The 25,503-nt window shown below is 40.0% G+C and overlaps 2 protein-coding genes across 5 annotated transcripts in view; both read left to right on the top strand.

The window, feature by feature from the left end:
• Window positions 1-2,121: 2,121 nt before the first annotated feature.
• The window catches only part of LOC110987194 (plexin-B-like), a 42,611-nt gene continuing 19,229 nt past the window's right edge, over window positions 2,122-25,503 (top strand). Inside the window, exons 1-14 of one of the 4 annotated variants that reach the window (XM_087135597.1) lie at window positions 14,414-14,798; window positions 17,121-17,202; window positions 18,150-18,352; window positions 19,581-19,695; window positions 19,801-19,886; window positions 20,199-20,324; window positions 20,923-21,038; window positions 21,667-21,799; window positions 22,780-22,933; window positions 23,187-23,286; window positions 23,470-23,587; window positions 24,061-24,195; window positions 24,816-24,908; window positions 25,085-25,193. In XM_087135597.1, coding sequence (XP_086991723.1) covers window positions 18,245-18,352; window positions 19,581-19,695; window positions 19,801-19,886; window positions 20,199-20,324; window positions 20,923-21,038; window positions 21,667-21,799; window positions 22,780-22,933; window positions 23,187-23,286; window positions 23,470-23,587; window positions 24,061-24,195; window positions 24,816-24,908; window positions 25,085-25,193 — 1,393 coding nt within the window. In that variant the 5' untranslated portion in view covers window positions 14,414-14,798; window positions 17,121-17,202; window positions 18,150-18,244. Of the gene's footprint in view, window positions 2,142-14,413; window positions 14,799-16,922; window positions 16,939-17,120; window positions 18,353-19,580; window positions 19,696-19,800; window positions 19,887-20,198; window positions 20,325-20,922; window positions 21,039-21,666; window positions 21,800-22,779; window positions 22,934-23,186; window positions 23,287-23,469; window positions 23,588-24,060; window positions 24,196-24,815; window positions 24,909-25,084; window positions 25,194-25,503 lie in introns of those variants that run through there. The other 3 variants (XM_087135595.1, XM_087135593.1, XM_087135594.1) reach the window with 3 other exon arrangements.
• On the top strand, window positions 3,229-7,918 carry LOC147799431 (uncharacterized). Its single transcript, XM_087135555.1, has 4 exons — window positions 3,229-3,294; window positions 3,727-3,771; window positions 5,614-5,747; window positions 6,172-7,918. Exons 1-4 carry the CDS (start codon window positions 3,229-3,231, stop codon window positions 6,572-6,574), a joined length of 648 nt encoding a protein of 215 aa, XP_086991681.1. The 3' UTR covers window positions 6,575-7,918.

Genomic DNA, 25,503 nt, shown 5'->3' with positions numbered 1-25,503 from the left:
CCAATAAAAGTACTATTCAACCCCTGCGCTTCGTTTTGGTCGAGTTCGGGCAGCCTGTTCTTGACACGGTTTCTTGTTCTAAACGCTCAAAAGGGGGGATCATGACTCAAGAGCCCTGATCTCGGGAAACAATCACACCACCTCCTTGTCGGGATATTGCACGAATACACGGAAAATTAACATTAATAATTTTCAATAACGCAAAAACAAATGCTCTCTTTGAACAGGAAAGAATGTAGTGAATAGTGTACATGCATGGACGCCGTAATTAATGTTTCAAGTTGCTTGTCAACGACTACCAGCGGCGTTCGAGTGGCCGACCGAAGAATAAATCAAGTTCTTCACCCGAACTCAGCTTTCAGCTGGCAACTTAAAACTTTTGATCACTTCCTAACTTTTAAAATGGAACATCTAAGTGCACTTTTCCAGAGGATGAGTCAGTGACGGGTGTCAGTATTGATATTTTTTCACATATTCTTAAGGAATACACGGTTGAAATGATAATTATCTAAAATAAAAAAAAATATCTACATGAAGCCTATAATTACGACCCTTCATGGTCGATCAAGCCTATTGTTTCTCGTGTGTACCAGCAGAGTAGTTGCTTACTTTACGAACAGGGCTAAGCACTTTTATCAAATTTTGATGTTTGCTAATGGTAGGTGTGTATACACCCGAAACAAAACCTACTCAACTAGCCCCTAACCGTGAGCAAATAAATCATTAAGTTGTTTTAGCGCCCTCAATAGTTTATAACTATTTCCCCACCTTATTACATGATTTTACGAACCCGTAATGTGCATGGCAAAAGTATCCGGATACGAAAAGGTTGCATTCCACATTGTGCTACGCAAACTACAGCGATCAATGCCCCCACAAGAACTGCATTAAACAAAAATTAAAGTACGTGCACGACACTCGGAACAGTGTACAGTTCATTCATCAACTGTAAAGTTAGAACGGGTCTGAAATCATTACTGTAAAACAAGATGTCTATGGGTAATCGGCAATCGATTAACTTCCTAGCTAGGTTTAATGTTATTCGGTATTCTGTGTCGCTTATTGGATTTTTTTGCACGCACACCCACAGACGTGTGTCAATATCGGCGATCGATTTTTTTATGGATCTTCATCCGAAGAGGACATTTTCAAAAATTTGAATACACATGCTAGCACATTTTGTCGCCTACTTTCAGACCATGGCAGAGTAAGAACCAAGACTTACGGCTACCAATTTCCGAACCTATTAGGAAGAGCCATCAACATATATAGGGCTGGATATCTCACTTGGTTGATTGATATTCTCCGGAGGCCGCAGGTTCAAATCCCGCTCCAGTTAATTTCTCTGTTCACCTTTGTAAGCATTCAAAAGCACCTAGTCAGTTTCTCCATTTTGTTTCATAATTTTCGAACCTGTGTGTTCTTTAAGAGCCTTCGTAGTGTTGCGTCGTTCAGCGTTGTAGCTTTTGAGGATTTTGACTAAGCGTTTTCTCGATCGTTCCCCATAACTATAATAATGCCCGACACTTCCTCGCAGCTGCACACTCACCATTGTTCTGGTTTCCTTTGAGCAAGCAAAACATTTCAAAGCAACAAAACCCATTTTTCCCTCAAAGCTAATTTTGCGGTGCACTTTTGTTTGCTGTATGCATCGGTGACGATCTTTGTACTATAGATATGGGGGCGGTGGACAAAACTGGGGAATTCCCTTTTTATTAACGGGGAAACGGTGCATAATAGCAATTGTCTGTGCATTGGGGTTTCTTCTGTTCCCTACAAAACACTGATTGTGGGAAAAATACGACTATAATAGAAAATCACCTTGCCAGAACGCTGAATTTAGTTTCATAATCAGTGCCCGTGCTCGGGCCTATGATTGCGAACTTGAACGCGGAAGTCCTTTGCAAAAATCACTGAAGCGGTTGCTAATGTCGATATCGATTGCATGATTATGGAAACCTGTGCCAACCAGTACCGATGATAGATTAATCAACAGGCTCGGGCCACGTTATTTTGCAAAACGCCAACTTTATTGAACAATGGCGGATGAGCCAAAACAGTATTGTTTTCAAGTGGACTCGACGGACTATAGTCAACGCCAAACGTTCAGCGGGAAGGGCAAATACCACCCTCACAGCCGGGTGAGTTGCCCCACCCCAATGCTATGGCTCCCCCAATAAAAGCACCGCTACTCACTGCTTCAAATGGTGCACGATATGCGGCAGCACTTTCGACCGCATGTCCGATGTAGGGTCTACAAGCTCTACAGACTCTACACAATGTTATCGAATACGCCCTTTGCGAGTAGACTGACGCCTACCTCCCGCCTAACGTCTTGGGCATTGGTGTGTAATGGGCACCGTCCAACACGTGCACAATTGCTTTGGCTCATCTGGCTGAGCTGAAGGTTGCCCGCGATTTTGCCCGCGATTTCATGGAGTAAAGGGAGGCAGAAATGTTTCCACTTTGCGGTACTCCGTTCCACGATAAACTGAACGAATTTTTGGATGTTTTTTAAGAAAGCAGTTTTTCTTGATGAATTGAAAAAAAAATACACCACGGGGCATGGCCGATTATCTCGCACTTTTTGGCGCACCTCATGGATCTATGTAATTTTTACGGAAACCTCTTCAGAATGATGATAGGAAACTCAAAAATAAAATCCACAATTCCGTCGCGAACCAGTTTTAGCAAAAAACGCCACCCAAAATTTCAAATTTTCACGTTTTGGGTGCAGGAAAGTGCGACATGAAATATTACGTCATCGTTTTTACACGGCCAATCAATGAAACTTTTATGGTCCAAATTGAGGGTTTTGCCTTTCTCCAAGAAGAGTTGGATGAAGTTCCTCGAGTGTGCCGGCAGGTGGAAAAATGTGCAGGAATCGGCAGAGGCTAAAATCGTTGAAAAAGCAGAGATGAATCTCGGCTTGTCCTTCACGTCCAGTGCACACGTCATACACGCAGACATGGTAGAAGACATAGCGCTGTCAAAGTTAGGCCTAACACTCCCGATGATCAACTCTTTAAGGTAGCCTGTTTATAGGGCAAGTATAGTTCTTTTATTTTTATAAAGCGTTTTGATACGTCCCCGTCGATAAATGCACAAGCTCACAGGAGGCAGTAGTAGTAGGCAGGAATTATTTGAGTCCATTCCTGACTTCAAAATAAATTCACGTGTTCGTCATTAAAGTAACACTGACTAAAGTCATTTAAGTGTCTGACCACCATGATCATGACCACTCTGGCTGCGACTTGTATTCTTATGCAGGGTAGGCTACAGTACAACCACAACGTACATTATACGTTTTGCTCGCTTCCAGTGAATGCCTTTTAAAATTTGGAAAAAGTTTCATATAGGCCTGCAAAGTTCATTCAGTTTTGTCTTTCATAGGCCTAATCAATCAGTCCATAGAAATCAATTACAAGTCAGGAAAGTCAATATTAGCAGTGAGAGAGTACAAGCATTTTCAATGAAAACAGAATTGTATCAGACCAGTCTCATACGGTTTGTAAACAGGATGTCAAGCGAACTTTGTATATGGAACTCTTTCCTAAAACTTTTTTGCCTTGACAATGATAGGCCTTTATTGTAGTAGTCTGTCCTGTGTAGGCCCTAATATTGTAATAATATCCTATGCTACCAAATCTTTTTTTTTAACACAGGGATTTGGATACCACCAGAAAAGCTACATGTATAAACGCTTCTGTGATGTTACCTTGACAGGCCGTGCTGAACGACATCCAAAGAAGCGACCACCTGAGAGTGAAGGTGTGTACCTCTTCATTTTTGTATAGAGTCATCACTGGTTGTTGTCACAATTTCAATAGCACCGAGCATGCAGAAAAACTAACTACGTGACTTCACATGTTGTTGTTTCATAACCTGTTGGAATTGATAATCTGTGAGTTTGTTTTGTCATATATTAACAGAGACCTTTCATTACTCATGTTTGTGCGTACTTAAGTGGATGGTTTCAACTGTACAACCAATCTTTTTTTTTGTTTCATTGTTGGAAGGTCCGATCACAAGACTATATCTACTGAAATTTTAAAAAATTGGCAGTTTGGAATTGTCATGTATCTGATTTGCTACTGTTCACAGAGGTTTTAAGTGCCCGCAAACAAGTTCAGTAAATCATTTGCATTTTTTGAAGCTGTTGCTACTATAGTGTCACAGTATGCTTGAGACTTTTTTATCAGATTGTATGTGATAAACACAAATACAGTGTCATCTCGCTACTCACAATCTCGCAGGTAAAATGCAGTCAGCCTATCGTAAATATCGTAGTGTGGAAACAGCTCTTCTGCGTGTTTACAATGATTTGCTATTGGCTGTTGATGAGGGTCGAGAGGCCGTTCTTGTGCTGCTTGATTATTCAGCAGCCTTTGACACAATTGATCATCATGTCTTGCTACAACGCTTACATCACCGCTTTGGCATCAACGACTCTTCCTTGGAATGGTTCACTTCATATTTTGCAAACCGTCAACAATCTGTGCTAATCAATAAGATTTCATCTCCCTCGCATAATGTTAATACCGGAGTGCCACAGGGATCTGTCCTAGGTCCACTATGCTTCACAATGTACACATCCCCACTGGAAGATCTCATCGCATCATACGGCGTCAGCTGCATGATCTACGCTGACGATATTCAACTCTACGTCACCATGACAGAGCAGCAGCGTCCTGACGTCATTCAGCGACTAGAGTCATGCCTCTCACCCATACAATCTTGGTCCACTGCCAATAAACTCAAATTGAATAGCGACAAAACTGAAGTCATCCATATCACCTCTTAGTTTAAGCACCATACTCCAATTGAAAGTCTTCGCATCTCTGACTGCTGCATCAGACCTGTCACCTGCGCCCGTGACCTCGGAACCATCATCACGTCAAACCTCCGAATGCAAAACCAGGTCAACAACATATGCCGCTCTTCTTATCTAGCTCTCCACAAGATTAGACAAATTCGAAATTTCCTTGACAAACAAACGACGGAAAAGCTTGTCCATGCTTTTATCTCCTGCTGCCTTGATTTCTGCAACAGTCTACTACACTGTATCCCCGATTCTCAAACCTCGAAACTTCAGCGCATTCAGAATTCAGCCACCAGACTTGTTACCCGTTCATCATCTAGGCAGCATATAACTCCTATTCTGCGCAGCCTTCACTGGCTACCTGTCAATGAGCGAATCGTTTTCAAGATTCTACTCCTCACTCACAAGTGCATCCATGGTTCAGCACCAGCATACCTCCTTGAACTTATTCAAGTACATGTATACGAGCCACAACGCACCCTCTGTTCTAGTTCAACATTGCTGCTCAGTACACCTGTCACTCGCACTAAGACTTATGGATATTGTTCATTCAAGTATGCATCACCATCGCTGTGGAACTCTCTCCCACACCATATCAGAACTGTCAAAAATGAAAACGAATTTAAGTCACTACTTAAAACTCACCTGTTTCATTAATTGCTTTATTTCATAATATTACTGTGAAGCGCATTGAGATGTGCTATGTGATGCGCTATATAAGAAATGTGTTATTATTATTATGTGGAGTCATTTTAGATTTTAATTGAAAATTTTGGATTTTGCCTTTTCAGGAAGCCATCAAATACCCAGTCTTTAGAAGAATTGGTGACGATTTCACAGTGACGACGGAGATCATTGCAGGAGTTGAGGAGTTCGTCTGTCATCTATACAAACAGTTGGATTGTTCTGATGTGAACACTGCAAGGTACATGTTGATCTGAATTACATGTAGTGCTTTTTTCTGATGTGAAAAAAGTTAGAGAAACTATACGGCTACTTTTAGAGTGACCATCACAAAATGTCCTATTTTGTATTAGGGTATTACTTCCTTTACTTGGAATACATAATGCTTTCAAATTAAGATTGTTTTCAGAGAATTGTATTCTATCCCAATATTCAAGTTACACAAAAATTGCTCACACTAATAAATCCGAAGGTATACATGTGCACTCAAAGTTTTCCACGAAGTCCTTATTTTCAAACATTGAGTTTGGTTGTGTTTTGCAACTAATTGAAATCTAAATAGATTCATGTAACTGATTGTTGTGCATATTCAGAAAAAATCAAGTTTCTAATCATAATTGATGCTTTTCAAGCCAAAAGACATTTCTCTCAATCTATTTGTCCAGATACAACCTGTTGCAGATGGGAACTGGGATGAAGTTATCAATGCCTCCAAACAAGGATGCCTTGTGCCTTCATGTCAAGAGGGCAAACTACCAAGCAGCCATATACAAGAGAGCCCTGGATCCGCATCCTGTGGTACCATCTCCACACGGACATGGATGGAAGGTCAACAGCGATGACATTTTCATCCACTGGATGGATCTTCCACCTGCTCCCAACAGTGTTATGGAATTAGCCCATTGTCCGTGCAAAAAAAGCCAGTGTGCCAAAGGAAAATGTAGCTGTCTTGAAAACAACTTGCTATGTACCGACTTGTGCAAATGCAGCAACTGTGAGAACATGCAAAGTGACCAGCAGTGTACTCTACCAGAGAGTGATGATTCCGATGTTGACGAGTACCCTTAATCCCTTACAGCTTTCTTCATAAATCCTGTAATCGTTCGCATGAATTAAATTTTACTCTGTGTCAATCCTGAAAAATTTTTGGAGCATGTTAATTGGAGGTTTACCCTCTGTCTCAGTCCTTCAAAATTATCGTTTATTAGCTATCTTTGTGCTTAGGCAGGGCAAGTGGCATTCTAAAGCAGAGTGATTGCTTCCCAAATAAATTTGGGATGGATTTATATGTATGCAGGACTTGGAGCATTGACAGTGGGTTTCCAAAGATAATACATTTGATGAGGATGTTTTGAGGCAAGTAGAAAAGCAATGTTCATTTAGGCCACCATTTAGAAATGATGCCCAAGGTTTGCTTCAGACTATGACGAACCTCGAACCAAGACTAGCCGTAATGTGACTGTATGCCATCATGATAAATATCCTTAGTAGTTTGGAATAACCCTTCTGTTGTGTGAACAGAGACAATTTCACAAACCAGCTCACCAGAATTTTCTGTGTATTTATGCTAGGTTCGTATGTGACAGCGAGTATGCCATTGTGGTAAATTTCCTTATTATTTTGGGAAAGCCTTTATCTTGTGTGAACAAGAGACAATGTCGCAAACCAACTTATCAGAATTTTCTGAGTGTTTTCATGCTAGGATTGTACTAGTATTGTCTACATGTATGTAAATAATTTTGTCCTTTTGAAATGCAGTTTGGTCGGTTGTGGACTAATGAGAACATGAAGTGAGTCAGACATAAAAACTGGTACATCTTGTCATTTCAGACAAACAAGCCCCTTACTGCAAATGAACGTGCAATTTGCGAATTTAGACCAAATGATTGAAGAAATATTTAGTCTTTGCTTGATCTAGTTTGTGAATGAGACATGTACATCATCATTCATTGATATCAATATCATGATGACATTGACAGTTTTTTAGGTTTTCAGTTCAATGGGATAATTTGCCAACAGATGTCTACTTTCAGTATGGTGTTTGTGAATCATGAAGCATTCCTCTCATTTAGGTACTATGAACCTTCAGAGTTTTGGAGGTGTTACATTTGGGATATCATAATTACTAAGTACAAAACATGAATGCATTCCTGATGACTGCTAAAGTTTGTGCATGTGATAAACTCTTCCCTTTTAGATTAAATTAATCAAGAAATATTAATGTTATACAGGTAACACTGATAGTCAGTGTCAGCATGTGTATTTCAGTATACAGAAGAGCCACTTTCAATTTGAAATATGACTTGTGTTTCTAGTAATTTGGAAGCAGGTGTTTTTTCCTTATATGGAGTGAAGGTGCGGGTATATGAAGTACAACGGAATAAAAGAATTAATGAAATTTTCTTGAAAAAAGTGATAATTTACAAGAGTTTATTTATTTAAAGGGTTTCAACAAGAAATACATGTACATTTGTGTACTAGACATGTTAAAAATTAATTTAACAAGGAAATACATTTTTCAATATAAAGAGCTTGATGTTAAAGAAGAGTAAGAAAACTTCAATGGGAATAGCATTGTGATAAATCTACCAGATACTTTGCAATCGACACTTTTGGACAAAATTTTACTACCTCAGCAGACACTCAGTCCCTTTTCAGCAAGCAAGAGCAATACCAAAACTTTCCCCATAGAAAATGTACATGGTTTTCTAACCCCGGCCAATAGAGGGCGCCCTTTTTACATCGATAATTAAAATGCAAATATTTTAATAAATGGTGAACTTGGGATTGTGGATTTTGATCTTTTGTGATCCATAAGGTCTAAACTAACAACTGGCAGTGATTCCACTTAGATCCAAGAGGTGCGCCAAGGAAATTGATTTCCGAGCACATTTTGCTGCCGTGGCCCGTGGTCTAAACAGTTTTATAATCGATCTGATTTCATCGTTTATAGGTCAGTTTTATTTCTTTTATTTGGGGGACTTGCTCTAGGCCATTCACAATCAAGGATATTCAGTACAGACTATTCCATTGTTGTAATTTGATTTGAGAAAAAAATATTTTAAAAATGTGCTTAATATACTACATCATGTTTTTATTTCATTATTCACCTTGCTTCATGGAATGGCTATATGGAATGCCTATTTCTGTGTCAAAACGCCTCTCAAAGATATCCCGTTAACGTTTTTAGGATACAAGAATGCTCATTTTGCCACAATTTGTAATTAGGTGGTAATTTAGATGAAAATGTTCCCTAATGTTAAGAAATACTTTTCTTTGCAGGACTGAAATTGGCAGACCTGTAGCTACATTTAATTTCAGTAAGGGCTATATGCAATGCCTATTTCTGTGTCAAAACACCTCTCAAAGATATCCCGGTTTTTAGGATACAAGAAAGCCCATTTTGCAGATGAAAATGTACCCTACATGTTAAGAAATATTCTCCTTTTCTTTGCACGACTCAAATAAGCAGATCACCAGCCAAACTTAATTTCAGTAAGGGCTGTTTGGAATGACTATTTCTGTGTGAAAACGCCTGTGAAACATATTCCTTTTTCAGGATAAAAGAATGCTAATTTTGTCACAATTTGTAATTGCTTGATAGTTTAGACAGAAATGTAGGCCTACCCTACATGTTAAGAAATATTTTCCTTTTCCTTGCATGACTCGAACCAGCAGATCACTAGCCAAACTTAATTTCAGTAAGGGCTATATGAAATGAATATTTCTGTGTCAAAACGCCTCTGAAAGATATCCCGTTTTTAGGATACAAGAACGCTCATTTTGCCACAATTTGTAATGAAGTGTAAAAAGGAACTTCGTGAATTTTTCAGTCAACATTTATTTTGACATGCTATCTCCTTGAATATGTAAAAAAAGGAAGTGGTGTCCATACCTTTTACAGGCAGAACTTAAAGCATTTTTTTAAAATTTGAATATGCCAAATAATCTTTTAACTCTAGTATTACATGTATATCAATTGCGCAAAATAAGTCTCAGTTGAATGTCACTTGGTCCATGCATATGCCATGGTCCTTTTGCTATATTTTCTTTAATCAGCAATTTGACATATCTAACAGTAATTCAAATCAAGTTGCATAGACGTATTCTGTAGTGTAAAATGTCCTGTTAATCCTATTATTGCTCTCAGAATAAAGATCAAAAGCCACGTCGACCACTCTGATGATTTTCACCTTGTGATAATTATATTTGCGATTGGTACTTAAATTTGTGACAAATACTTAGCTGAACAAAATCTACAATTAACTCCAAACACTTGATCTTGCATTGCACAAGGATTTGGGTATTCTTGAAATGAGGATTACTTATACTCCCCTCAACTCAAATTTCAGATTGGTTGGTATAAATCTTCTCCCCATTTTTAATGCTTTGCTAATTAACACGGTATTTTATTCAATGAGAAAAGGATGGCAGTCACGCCATCGACATGTTAATTGCTGAATTTCTATACATGTAAATTTTCCGATTAATTAGTGACACGAAGCAATTACAGACTACTTCAAAGACAACATTGTCCGTCGCCTTCGCGAACAACGAGGGATCATAGAAATATTTCTATAAATCCTGAATTTGGACTGATAGTTTCTAGTTCGAGGTATTTCTTTCACCACCCCCCCCCAAAAAAAAATTGCAGGCCTATTTTAAATTTGGATAGAGGAGGGCAGCTACGTTCAGAGCTTAGCGCAGAGTTTTAATATTACATTGGGGGTGTCATTGGGAAAGGCTGATAAAAGACTATCGGGCTAACCCCCATAAAACTGAAACGAAAAGTGATCTGCTGGCCATAATCTTTAATTTACATTGAAAAAAAGAGGCCAATCTTTTCCCTATAGAGTCAACAGGCGGAGCTATTTCGGTCTGATTTTACACTGTTTCCTACATGGGTGCGTATGTGATAGTGCAACCTGTCAACTTGCGGCTCCCATGGCAGCAGACCAAAAGGGGGCGTCTTGTCCTTTTTTTGTGAGATATTTACCAGTTTTAAAAAATGGTGTTATTTTTTTTGTCTGCGGAAGTTGTCAACAAATAAAGATTACTGCCAAATTTCAGAGTAATGTTCACCGTCCATCTCGTGTTGGGTTCGTGTAGGGTTTTTTGCACAGTGTTTCACAGTGTAGAGTTTGTGGATCTCGGCCTCGCCAAAAAAACAAGTTTCCGCAGTGTGCACGACTCAATGGAGTAGGGTTTGCCACTCTCGTGTAGGATTCGTGTAGGGTTTTTTGTACAGTGTCTTATGGTGAAGGGTTTGGGGATCTCGGCCTCGCCCAAAAAATACACAATTTACCTGGTGTGCACGACTCAATGGAGTAGGGTTTGCCACTCTCGTGTAGGATTCGTGTAGGGTTTTTTGTACAGTGTCTTATGGTGTAGGGTTTGGGGATCTCGGCCTCGCCCAAAAAATACAAGATTTACCTGGTGTGCACGACTCAATGGAGTAGGGTTTTCTACGCTCGTGTAGGATTCGTGTAGGGTTTTTTGTACAGTGTCTTATGGTGTAGGGTTTGGGGATCTCGGCCTCGCCCAAAAAATACAAGATTTACCTGGTGTGCACGACTCAATGGAGTAGGGTTTGCCACTCTCGTGTAGGATTCGTGTAGGGTTTTTTGTACAGTGTCTTATGGTGTAGGGTTTGGGGATCTCGGCCTCGCCAAAAAATACAAGATTTACCTGATGTGCACGACTCAATGGAGTAGGGTTTGCCACTCTCGTGTAGGATTCGTGTAGGGTTTTTTGTACAGTGTCTTATGGTGTAGGGTTTGGGGATCTCGGCCTCGCCCAAAAAATACAAGATTTACCTGGTGTGCACGACTCAATGGAGTAGGGTTTTCTACGCTCGTGTAGGATTCGTGTAGGGTTTTTTGTACAGTGTCTTATGGTGTAGGGTTTGGGGATCTCGGCCTCGCCCAAAAAATACAAGATTTACCTGGTGTGCACGACTCAATGGAGTAGGGTTTGCCACTCTCGTGTAGGATTCGTGTAGGGTTTTTTGTACAGTGTCTTATGGTGTAGGGTTTGGGGATCTCGGCCTCGCCAAAAAATACAAGATTTACCTGATGTGCACGACTCAATGGAGTAGGGTTTGCCACTCTCGTGTAGGATTCGTGTAGGGTTTTTTGTACAGTGTCTTATGGTGTAGGGTTTGGGGATCTCGGCCTCGCCCAAAAAATACAAGATTTACCTGGTGTGCACGACTCAATGGAGTAGGGTTTTCTACGCTCGTGTAGGATTCGTGTAGGGTTTTTTGTACAGTGTCTTATGGTGTAGGGTTTGGGGATCTCGGCCTCGCCCAAAAAATACAAGATTTACCTGGTGTGCACGACTCAATGGAGTAGGGTTTGCCACTCTCGTGTAGGATTCGTGTAGGGTTTTTTGTACAGTGTCTTATGGTGTAGGGTTTGGGGATCTCGGCCTCGCCCAAAAAATACAAGATTTACCTGGTGTGCACGACTCAATGGAGTAGGGTTTTCTACGCTCGTGTAGGATTCGTGTAGGGTTTTTTGTACAGTGTCTTATGGTGTAGGGTTTGGGGATCTCGGCCTCGCCCAAAAAATACAAGATTTACCTGGTGTGCACGACTCAATGGAGTAGGGTTTGCCACTCTCGCGTAGGATTCGTGTAGGGTTTTTTGTACAGTGTCTTATGGTGTAGGGTTTGGGGATCTCGGCCTCGCCAAAAAATACAAGATTTACCTGATGTGCACGACTCAATGGAGTAGGGTTTGCCACTCTCGTGTAGGATTCGTGTAGGGTTTTTTGTACAGTGTCTTATGGTGTAGGGTTTGGGGATCTCGGCCTCGCCCAAAAAATACAAGATTTACCTGGTGTGCACGACTCAATGGAGTAGGGTTTTCTACGCTCGTGTAGGATTCGTGTAGGGTTTTTTGTACAGTGTCTTATGGTGTAGGGTTTGGGGATCTCGGCCTCGCCCAAAAAATACAAGATTTACCTGGTGTGCACGACTCAATGGAGTAGGGTTTTCTACGCTCGTGTAGGATTCGTGTAGGGTTTTTTGTACAGTGTCTTATGGTGTAGGGTTTGGGGATCTCGGCCTCGCCCAAAAAATACAAGATTTACCTGGTGTGCACGACTCAATGGAGTAGGGTTTGCCACTCTCGTGTAGGATTCGTGTAGGGTTTTTTGTACAGTGTCTTATGGTGTAGGGTTTGGGGATCTCGGCCTCGCCCAAAAAATACAAGATTTACCTGGTGTGCACGACTCAATGGAGTAGGGTTTTCTACGCTCGTGTAGGATTCGTGTAGGGTTTTTTGTACAGTGTCTTATGGTGTAGGGTTTGGGGATCTCGGCCTCGCCCAAAAAATACAAGATTTACCTGGTGTGCACGACTCAATGGAGTAGGGTTTGCCACTCTCGTGTAGGATTCGTGTAGGGTTTTTTGTACAGTGTCTTATGGTGTAGGGTTTGGTTATCTCGGCCTCGCCAAAAAATACAAAATTTACCCGGTGTGCACGACTCAATGGAGTAGGGTTTTCCTCAATATCTTCTGGTGTAGCCTAGGACTTTGTGTTCAGATATGTATGTGATGTACATGTACGGTATATACATGTACATGACGTATCACAGCATTCTCTGTTCAGCTTGATCTATTGCTGTTCAAAACTGTATTGGTTTGAGTGAACAAATTCTTCATCTGCACACAGCATATGTGTAGGGTGAGTAGGGTTTTGTAGGCCCTACAGAAAACATGTGGTCAAAAATGTTACCGCATATCGTGCAGGGTATCCACTGCTTAGCCCCACTAGTGTGGCACGGATCACTCCCGATTTATCCTAAGGATGGATCGGGAGTGAGAGTCCGTACCACACTAGTGGGGCTACTCACTGCTCAGAGTTATCTTTCCTAGTGGTCATAGTTTTCAGAGACATTTTGTAAACTATATCCACCCACAGCTATGATTATCATGATGGAACATTATAACTTCAGGCTGTACTTTATAAATTTCATGCTTTTATCGTCAAAGGCACAATTTTCTCATATATGTCACCGTATCTGTCCATGGTCATACTTTATGTTCAATACATCTAGCATAGTAGAGCGGAATGTATTATGCGGGTCACGATCACGGTGGCGCCGCCGGGCCCCCCATCAGAGAAAATCCAGTAAAATTGCAAAAAGGTGGAAAAATTATACTTATGGTCCACGCAATTTATTGTCTAATAGAATGCATGCAGTACATGCAGTTGTTTTTAGATTTTCCCTACGCCGGGGCATGTCTCGATCATGACCCCCGCCGGTAACCATAAGACCCCTTAATCAGTTGTGCGAAAGCAACATGACAGTTTGAGAACATGCATCCTAGTCCCCCGCTCTGCAGTCCCACCCCATTTCTTTCAACCATGCTTCAACCAGCCCTTTGACACTAGGCGATGATGTTTAATCATAAACCCGCCCTGACCCCTTTAAATCAATTAAAGTGGCTTGCAAAATCAGGAGTAATTATGAACCAGTTGAAGTTGAATATAGTCAAATGAGTTTAATGGAGTGGTTTAGTTTCAGTTTTCAGCAGCCTGATGGCCAGTTTCATTATGGCATTATGCACGGTTTCTAAACTGCACCTGGTTACGATAGGAACCTTTAGTTTCCTCAAGTTGAAAGTCTGCTTTGCCAAATTCTTTTTCGAGTTTTACCGATGGTGCTGATGCATATGCTTCTTCACAGAAATGGGGACAGGCTTGGAAAACACCATTATAGATATCATACGGGGAGATACAAACTTCTCCCAAGGTTAACAACTTTTAGAGCTGATATCTCACAAAGGGATATGAAAATACATCATTTGTGCTCACATGTCTTTTGCAGATAGCGTTCTAAAAAGACAGGACCCCAGCAAAGATCGCGCTGCAGGATTTTCGACTGCGCAGGGCCGGAATAAATGTATCGGATACACTGTACCATTATTTAAATGGCTAGAAGATCCTATACGAAACAACAGATCTGGGTCTTTTTGGAAGATTGTTTTCAGCCAAAACTCCAGGCGTTCAGCGTTCAGCCTGTGGTTCAGCAAACTGCATCTCGCCTCTTGTCATAAACCCGCCAGTAAAATCGGTTCCCCAAAATAGACCCGTCCAAAAGTTACTTCCTGGTTCAAGATACAATGAAATGGTGTACAGTGAACGTGTTGTGCGGTCTGAAGTTGTATAGCTCCAGCATAAAAAATTAAAAACGAATTCATTCCGTGCATTCGAAGCCAATAATTACCAGAGCCTGATAAGGAGAAGGCATACGTTGTTCCCTACAACTTCAAGGTTTGGATGGTGAGTTGCTTCCCGTAGATTTAACTGTACACGCGTTGTCACATGTTCCTTGTGTCCTTGCAGTTACATGTACGCCTATTTTGTGCTCGACTGATGAGTGTTCATGAGAAAAAGGCCGCCATCACGGTGTGCAAGTGTGAAGTGATGTACATATTATTCAGCTGTATGATGCACCCACCTATGTACGGTCTGACCAACTATGTCTTAACATTCGTGCTATTTGCAGCCCAGAGCTTACAGTACTCGTAGCAAAAGCAAAACTACCTTTTAATTCTGGTAACATTAACTTGCTGCATGGAGGTAGGAAAAGACTACCTCCATGTTTGCTGTAGGCCCCTGTTGAATTGGAGTAACTTGGACTCTACGAATCGCTGCATGCTTTGAACATTAATTTTTGACATGTCAAGTTACTTAGACGCTAATTGAGAATACACAAGTGTTACTGTCATATCCACTCAAAATTTAGAATGAATATTTTATAATATATTCAAATATTAAACCTTCCAATTGATTACATATTCCAATGTTTGGTTCTACAAAAGTACAACAAAATAGCCCAGATGCTCCTTGGGCCCAGGCCAAACATTTGCTGGTAGTTTAGACCATAACAAAATAAATTGTACACTCATGATTCAATCCTGTGGAATTTCTAAGGGAAAGAAACTTCACGGTCAATCCATTCATCAACCTGGAGGAAAAGCAAAACATTGGACTGCTAACTCCAGGGGGTGCGCTTGATCTTACGTCAACCGGAAGTGCCGAGTTACTGGCACGGATAACTTATGTTTTGCTGTCGTCCATATTTTGAATTATGCTGTGCGCACAATGTGTAAATAAAAACTACTCAAAATGGTTTAAATTTCCAGGTACATGTAATACTGTGCAGTTGTTGGAAGCAGTGCCTGAAGTCCCAAATAGGGGTTGGGTTTTATGGGATATGGTATTTTGAAAACCTGAGGGACTCCCTGAGGGACTCACTAGCAGCCCGAGGCAAAGCTGAGTGTGCTACATGTACATGAATGTACACCCCAGGATATGTTTAAAATGTCACATCCCACATCACAGCAGTCAACAATTGTTTTGTCACATCTGTGTGCTTTTCACTTGTTTTTGGTGGGAAATAAATGGTGACAAATGAACATCAGCAATTAGCAGCCCCTGCATTATCCTGTACACTGCAGGGACGTACGTGCAATGCTTGTGCACGTTTACTGTATAGTACGTGTACATGTAGTATCCTACAACGTTTGCAGACTATGCGATGTCTAAAGGTTCGTGTAACATGCAGTTAAATGTATGTTGCCCTGTCACGTTACTGTTCTGGGCCTGTGAAAAATAGTATGTATTAGAGACACAGGTATAACTTTTTTCCTTCATGTTCACTGCATACTTGTAGAACATACATGTAATGAAAATTTTGAAACAAGAATTTCCAGTGATGTACTCTAAATGCAAGGACAGTTTTCTGTCAGTAGCATAATTAGATATACATGTATGTTAAAAAGCTGTAGTATAATTGCACATGCATTTTGGTTTTACAGTGAGCAGAACGAAACGCTTTTTGACTAAATGTGTGTTTAGATTATTGGCGTATTGGCTTTGTTGATAAATTCTGATGGAACACCGGTGCAAATAGCTTTAAAAACGCCATACAACATTTTAAATTCTCAGTAGGTTTCTGCACAAAGATGGATGTGCCCAGCAGGCTCAGCAAGTTATCGCTCTGTATAGCTACAAGTACCCTAGTTGTTTCCACTGCATGACAGTTGTTTGGCAGAAACATTGTGCAAGGGGAGGGGACCCAGTATCATCATAGTCACTCCTATAATAACATACTGGTAAATCACAGAGCACTGTCAGTGTTTTGAGTAATTTATGCTGTATCATAGACATTGTGCAGGATATTGAAAAAGGAAACTGAAAAGCAAAACATGTACACAATCACAAGCACCTAATGAACGAATGTAATCTTTGTGTTGGGTGGTACAAAGTACATGTACATTTATCAATGGTCCAGTGTCATCCTTTGTGTACCAGTCTGTTGTGCTTATAGAACAAATCTGTCTTCATCTTCTACCGTCTTCTACATTCTTGTTAGTCATGGATTTGAAGTGGTACCCGGTACACGTGAGGCTGGAAGGTATAACTTTTAAGCTTGACTTCCCCAGACTACATGTACATTAACTCTGTGGTACGTTTACTAGAACATTAACTTCAACATACATGTACAGACTCTGCAGGAAGAATAGTGGGTTAAGGGACCCACCATCCAAACTGCCTGTAATAACATCATATTTATCATAAATTCACACTTTTTTACAGGATCTGACTGTCTGTGAATAAGGATCTACATGAGGGAGAAGTGCATTCTTGTCTCATCAACAATCCACAAATTATTCGTGGAGTAAGTAAGCATCATGGAACCCCTTTTGAGACACAGTACTTTATTTTTGATAAATGTAGTTGGCATCATCTGTGTGAATGTTTTTATGGTATCAGCCAACATGCAGCAAAGACATCTGTCAGCCTATGAGCTAACCAGCTTCAATAATCCTGATCAAGAAGATGTACCTCGAGCCCAAACGTTCAACCATTTCACCTTGAGTGATCATGGTGATGTCTATGTTGGAGCTGTCAATTGGTTGTACAGGTTGAATAGTAGGTTGGAACAGATACAGAATGCTTCAACGTGTGATGACAGTATGCCTAACAATGGGATGCCGTGTCGTCGTACAAATAACTACAACAAGATACTGGTGGTTGACAGTACTCGGCCAAATGGGTTGATAACCTGTGGTGGTGTGTTTGATGGTATATGTCAGTTGAGGCAGTTACAGGACATTAGATTTGTAATGAGTGAATCAGACCACGATGTAGCAGGGTTTGAGGGTGAAACCACTGTTGGTCTGATTGCACCGGGAAGAGGGGAACATGAAATGCTTTATGTTGCTGCTACGTACAGTGTTGAAAGGGTGGACACTACCGGACGTTTTTCTTCAATCGTGAGAAGAAACCTCAGCAGTAATCCTATATTAAAAGCCCGGAAAGAAGTTCAGGATGCAATATTTTTCAATGATGCCGCCCAATCTGAAAGTTTTTTTATTACATATGTTGCATCCTTTAGCCATAATGGATTCACATATTTTGTTGCCAACCAGAAAGAGGATCTGAATTCTGCTCACTATGTTTCAAAGATGAACCGAGTCTGTCAAACAGGCCCAAATCTGGATGCATACACCGAAATCACCATCCAGTGCAATGAATCAGATGGTAGTGCGTACAGCTTGGTGCAAGCAGCTCACTTTGGACCAGCAGGACCTGATCTAGCCGCATCATTGGATCTACTTGCAGATGAGCAGGTGCTGTATGCTGTGTTTGCCAAGAACCAAGGAGCACCGGGTACCAGTGATGTACCAACCGATCACTCGGCATTGTGTGTATACAGGATGACTGATATCTTGGCTGGCTTCCAAGAAGCAGTACGGGGCTGTATTCAGGATGGTACAGCATACTCTGTAGGCTACTTGGATGGTTCTTTCTGCAGAATGTTTTCGGTAAGTAGACTAAATCAGACAAATGGTACACCTACGTGTACGTATACTGATCACTCAGCATTGTGTGTGTACAGTACAGGATGATTGATATCTCGGGTGGCTTCAGAGAAGCAGTGCGGGGCTGTATTCAGAATGGTACAACATACTCTGAAGGATTTGCAGGGTTCTACACGTACATCTACATGTAGTAGTATGCAGTATCAGTGTCGCTTTTTAGAATTTCTATAATAAGGGAATAGATGTGTGCTTCGCTAGTTTTAAACTTTCATTTAAGACCAGCACTGAAAAATGGAGGTGACTATGATAATTAAGAAACAGCCAGCCAAGCACATTAATTTTTCCCATTCATAAATGTGTATGTGATTTTTGAATCAGAAAGTAAGAACAAGTTTAGAAATAACAAATTTTCAACAATTGTGCTCAATAATTTCACTTCAGCACTTGTGTGGTGCAGACTGCATCAGTTTGTGCGCTGGTCATGTGACAAGCTGTCAACCGACAGGAATGGCTAAACGGTCCTGGGTATTTATTTATACATGTAGCATGGGGTAGGTTGGTATGGATATACATGTCGTGTAGCTTCCAATTGTGATGAATACAGTGTTGACCAGACTGCTGTAAGCAACGCTGCATGCACGTATCAACAGGATCATAAATTAAATGTAATTCATTTGATTACATGTACATGTACTTCTAATTGAGGAAAATGATAATTCGTTGGGTGCCTGGAAGAAGGACGTAAGCACTTACGCCCTTTTGCCGGGAAGCATGATCATTGAAAAAGAAACTTTTCCCTGCAAAAGGGATGTATGTATGCACCTGTTTTAGTTTAAATTAATGAAATATAAAGATTTCTTTCCACAAAAATATTTTAAAAGTTCCCAAGTTGTTTAATAAGTTGTTCAAAGATTGCTTTTTGAACAGCCTATGTTGATTTGTTGTAAATTTTATCTGTTTTTACTAAATAAAGAGAGTATGTTTCTTACGCCCTTTTGCAGGGAACATTTTTTCTGCTGTGATCATGCTTCCCGGAATCCCGGCTCAAGGGTGTAAGCGCGCTTACGACCTTTTTCTGGGAATATGACGAATTGGGAATGGAATACAGTGAGAAAGAGTACAAAAAATGACTGTGCTCTGATATTGTAAATGCTTTATGTACATGTACTTTTTCCAAAATGTTCCTGTGAGGGCAAGTGAGGGAGCCATTTTGTTTATTTTCAATTCACAGGGCGTTCAACCTGATAATTATTTGTGTAATCCTGTTGCTGATGGCATGACTCAGCTGTACAAGTATGCCAAAGGGATCACTCCTGTCTCATCTACAGCATTGCTTGAACAGCCCGGTAATTTGTTCAATTGTTTGCTTTCTCAAACCACCAGTTTCTTGTACAAATTTGTGACATTTTGAGTTTCTGAGAGATTTAACATGAGAAAGAAATGTTTTGCAGGGACTCTGATGTCATCAGTTATCACCAGCATCGAGGTCAACCAAACTTTGGCTTTCATTGGCACATCAAGTGGAAATCTTCTGAAGGTTATAATAAATTTAAGACTTGCTTGATTTAAATTTACTTACATGTAAGTGTGCATGTTCCCGTGGCTTGTTAACAAGACTGGATTATAACATGTACAATTTCAAGCAATCTTTTTGAGGGAAATTTTGCTTATATGAATTTGCTTACAGTCAGAATTTTATCGTGTGAAATGTAGATGATTAACCCAATTAAAGACGGAAAAAGCACCTAGCATACATTCGTTTGGAAAGACTTCATTTTTTTGTTTGAGCCACATTAGCAAACCCTTCTGTTATCAGCAGCATTGATCTCACCATGTTTCATTTGTTCAGGTTCACGTTGAGGATAAGACCACAGCCAGATTGTATGAGAGAGTGCCTCTAGATACCAGCCCAGTATTAACAGATGTCAAGATAAATGGCACAAGCAGAGAGATGCATGTACTCACTGAACAAAAGGTATTCTGAACCAACTGTATGATTGAAGGCATTTTTCCCTGGCATATTACAACAAAATTGTACAATTTCTGTAAAATGTCTGTAGAAATTATAATTACACCATACAGTGTACTTTCAAATGCCTTTAATACAACTAACAATATTCCATAATGTAACCCAAGACTTCTAGGTACATTTACGTACCACATTTAGCAATGTCCAGTGAGTTAAATCTCTCTAAACAATTTTCATTTCAGAGGCTTCTCTAGACTCTTATGGTAGAGTCATTAAAAGCAAGACTTGCATCCTTAGTATTAGTCCCTACACCAATTAAGTTGTTTTTCATTACTTTTAGAGAGAACTTAAATGTTCTTATTCAATGCAAATGTGACATTCAGAATTTTCTCCTTGTTTCATTATGGCCATTGAAACAGGAAGTTGGAGATAAACTGTTGAAGTAAATACCATCATGGCAGATACATGTAGGTGTTTCATTAAAGGCCACCAACTGCAATTATGTTTGCTTTGGTCAAAGGTAGACATGCATGTCTGTACAAAAGGTATTTTGATTTAGGGCAGACGTTTGCTATCTTGAAGTTTTGCTGCTCTCTCCTGACAGTTGATCAAAATGCGTGCTGAGAACTGTGGTCAGTATACCAACTGTGAGGCGTGTATTGGGACTGATGCAGGGAATGATGGAGACCCATATTGTGGATGGTGCACACTGGAAAGAAAGTAAGTCACAGAGGATGTCCTCAGCTTCCTAGTTTGTTGGTTTTTCACCTTCATTTATGTGGGAGGATTGGTCAGTCAGTCAGCCACTCAGTTTATTTGGGCAGAGTCGAGTATTAGAGAATGCCTCTTTGACTTGTCAGTTGTCAATCACTGAATCTTGGTGGTGTTTGCACGGCCTTTCAGATTTGTCTTTTTAATGGAACTGAACGTCCTTTTATCCAGTAGTAAAATTACAGTGATTATGGCCGTCTGCTATTGGAATGTTTTTACATTGCATTATATATTAGCCTTGAACCCATTCAGTGATGACTACCCTTGAACTGTTCATATTTCAGTTATATTTAATAAAGCACTAATTGTCATACATATAAAAAGTTCTGATGCCACACACACCAATTTCCTGTTAAAGGAAAAGTCAGCAATTTTTATCTGCTTAATGTCTGATGAGAGTAATTGCCCTCCGATGACAAATCTTTGGCTTCTTAGGTTAGCTTACAGAAGAGAAAAGCGTACAGACAACATAAAGTAAACACAAAATGAGTTCACATGAAAAGAAAAAGGAACTTGGTCATTGGTCGCTGATGGCTGCCAAGACACACTGTACACTGACATTAAATTATTCTCATAGATGTTCAAGATATTCCGACTGTGACTCCCCAGATGTACCCACTCGCTGGTTGGCCTACAACGCTGCTCAGTGCATTAATATTACCGATGTAGCTCCGTACGACAGTCTGTCAATCACTGTCACGGAACAACAGGTGAAAGTTACTAATATTGGTTGTTGGACGAATGTTTACAAGAAATCTGACGCACAGGTTCTCAATGGACAACACATTACATGTCAGCAGTGTTTTGCGCCAGAGTGACACCCATGTCAAGACAAATTATGCTTCTGGCCATTTAAGCACTTGATCGATATCAAAAGTGGAATTAAATCAGATGTGTATGGAATTATCTCATGTCTTTATCTTATTCATAGTTAAAGTAGGGTCAGATTTCTCAGAGGTTAACTTCCTTCAAAGTCATATTCTACAACACGAAAGGGTATGAACATCTTTCTTCCTTAAAAATACATCTGCAACACATTACTTTTATGAAATCAGTCCATAGGGGGATTATTTCATGGATAGTCAGGAGAAGATTTTTTACACATATAGGTCTAATTCCGCAAGGTAATTTACAGAGATTTTAAATGACATTTTGAATATTCTCTGATTGGTGCAATTCAGCATTGCTTTTGTTGACTAACATACAAGAGATTCCGTCATCAATGATTGTCCAGTTCAAAATGTAAACTTTATTCAGAAGTTTTCAGTTTGTGTATGAGTGCACATAGCATAGCATACATAGTTTGAAACTTTAAACAAAGGTAGTCCACATAATGTAGGGTTAGCATGTAGTGTTAGAAGACATGTGGGCTCACTCATGTCCATGCAGTGATTTCCTCTTTCTAAAGGAAATGCCTAAAGGCATTTGTGGTCTGGGGTTATTTGTAGCAAAATGAAGAGGAACAGTCCAGGAAATTGTCATTTAAAATCTAGCTCGAAGGAATTATCGTATAGAAAAAAGATCATTTTTTCCAAGTTTTCTAGGCCACGGAAGAAAAACGTAATGTCCATGTTGGGTATGGGAAGCAAGCATGTGTTTAAATTTGGGTGACCTGTGTCTGTGGAATGAGGTTCTTGGACTTGCCTCGAGTTCTTGAAAACGTCTTTATCAAGTCAAGTGTTGCTTTTAGATAAAATTGACAGTGCAGCAGTTACCCGACCTCAAGACTGATGAGAGTTATGCGTGTTACTTTGGGTCATACCAAACACCAGCTACAAAGAACGGTGATGTGCTCAATTGTACCTCTCCTCCAAGTAGTCAGATACCGCGCCTTCCACAAGGAGGTACGTTTCAAAGGATATTGAACATGCAGTAAAATAATTTCTCCTTGCTTCCTTGTCCGTAATTTGAATTCGGTTAGAATTTGTTCAGATTCTTTTGGAAATGCAAGTCATTTCTCAAACCACTTTTTATTTTTTGAACTCTTAAGATGAAAGGGCTTTATAAGTTACAGTCTTTTCAGTAATGAATTACAATTTTATAAGAAACATAATTTGTTGCTGAAGGGTTGGATGATCTTTTTTCTATTTGTAATAGATGACTCGGTCAGAGTTGATGTGGGGGTCTGGTCTTCTGAAACTTCTGTTAGATTCATTGACACCGACTTTAACTTTTATAACTGCTCGACTCATACTACGTGAGTACGCATTCCATTTAGTGTCCAAAATCTTGTTTTTCAGTCAAATGGACATGTGTTTCCTTTCTGTGTGCACTGATTTCCTTTTGACCCGTGCCAGATCATTTTCCTGTTGTTTGATTTGGTGCAATCACTTGTATAAATATCAAGGTTTTCTTTTGTCGTTTGTTTTCGTACATGTAGTTGTGTATCCTGTGTTGGTAGTCGCTGGGCCTGTGACTGGTGTGTGTTTGATAACAGATGTACTCATGAAAGCTCCACTTGTACTAAAGCTAATGAAATCATCATTACTGGAGAAAATGTAAGGATCTTAACTTCAACTCTTACAAACATTAAACACGTGGAGTTTAGTTGTTTTTAAGTCCTCAAAATTATTGGATATGAAGAGACATTGCAATTTTAAATTAGACAAGGCCAGGCAGAAGAGTGTTATTTCATAGGTTTCCTTTGACTTTTATTTCAAGAAATCCTATGAATGCAGACACTTTGGTTGAGTGCATGAGAGCTTTGTACTTTGGCTGTGGAAACCCTAACCGGTTAGGGTTACAAAATGCACTGTTGATGGCCATAAGTATCCTTAATTTTGGTTCTTCTTTCTGTTATCAGTTTGTATTTCAGCTATTGTTTTTCCAACAAATGTAATGAGTTGCTGGAAATTGTAAACAGGGAAGAATTTTATTTTTTGAGTGGGAGGAAACGGAGGTGATTACTAACGGTTGTTGTTTGTTTGTTTGTTTGTTGGGGTGGTTTGTTTGTTTGTTTGTGAACTTACAGAATCCAGCCTCTTCCCCAATGCAAGGACCAGGATTTTGCCCTCAGCTGCTGAACCAGACTAGTGAGGTTCTGCTCCCTAATGACGTCAGGAGGAGTATAACCGTCACAACAAAAAATCTGCCAGCTGAAACTGGGGTTAGTTCTTTGTGCCGTTGCAATAACATCTGGCAATTTCATGTATCGTTCTCTTCCTGGTATCAGGCCCCAAAAAATTACAAAACCTCCCAATAGTGTCGATCACATGTATGCAAGAAATGTTCTCTTATCCCCCGTCTGTCATGACTTATACACAGGAAACTCTCAATTTTGTCATGCATGTAACTGAAATGAGCATATCCTGTCGCAAAGTATATCTTGAAATATGTCATGCGTGCCCCCAAGAAAGAGGAAAACTTCCAAGTTTTTGTAGGAAAAGAATACCATTTGTCGAAAAAAGTGTTATAAAAATGGCCTCGTGTGTCCTCATGAAGGGGTTTCCCCTTTTTAGAAGCCTGATCTCAGGTTAGATGGGAATAAACAATTCCTGTGTTCCTAAAATTTTAGGTGAATTGTCGGACTCGGACCATGTTTACTTTTCCCGTTCTTGGAGACATAGTAGGGTTGTGAGAAAAATTCTTCTGTTTATACTCGTTCGATACATACTGCACATGAATCTACATTTCTAGCTTGTGCATCTTTGTTCTTGGCCCATGAAAAATGCTCTTGTCTTTTTACTTCAAAAGAGTTGGTTTTTTTCTCTTTTTCCACTCTTGCAGATAAACTTTCAGTGCAGTTTAGATGTGGATGGATCGCCTGAGACTGTTGGTGCAGTGCGAAACGGAAATAATATCACATGCAACGAGAAAGCTGTGAGTTGTGTGTTCAAGAGTAACCAATGTTTATTGTTATTGCTGTAGTATTCATAAGAACAGAACTCATCTGTCAGATTACATTACAGAACCAGGGAGATTGAAAGAAATTATGTCATTCAATTCTGGGTGAAATGCGATATGTATTTATCTGTTTGTGTATTTCCATTTCACAGTATACCTACTCCTCTGATAATGAACCGGAGTTTGCAGTGAGATTGACGGTGACTTGGACTGACATGAATGGCTTGCCACATATCCTAGATGACATTTATGAGTTTCATGGTAGGTTACAGAGAAAGGGTTTTTAACACTATTTATCAATCAACATGCTTTGTTATTTAGCAAATCTTAAGTCTACTAAAGTCTACTAGAGGAGTGTTCTTACAGAGTTAAAGGTTGCATTGAAATGGTCCTTCTCATCAAATGTTATGTTTGGTGCTTGGTCCCATGTATATTTGTAAACATACAACACTATAGTCAGTGTGCTAAGGCTTGAGAAAAGTTCTAAAGCTTATTCTGATAGGATTTGAACCCAAGACCTCCTGCTCACCAGTGTTTATCTCTCGGCCACCGACCATTGATGAGTCAGCTG

This window comes from Acanthaster planci, linkage group LG04 (genome assembly GCF_054643075.1).
Source record: "Acanthaster planci isolate LZ-2023a linkage group LG04, COTS_SCS, whole genome shotgun sequence".
In the NCBI taxonomy this organism is placed as follows: domain Eukaryota; kingdom Metazoa; phylum Echinodermata; class Asteroidea; order Valvatida; family Acanthasteridae; genus Acanthaster; species Acanthaster planci.
The sequence above is the reverse complement of the archived record's forward strand: the minus strand, read 5'-3'. Positions and strand labels throughout refer to the sequence as shown.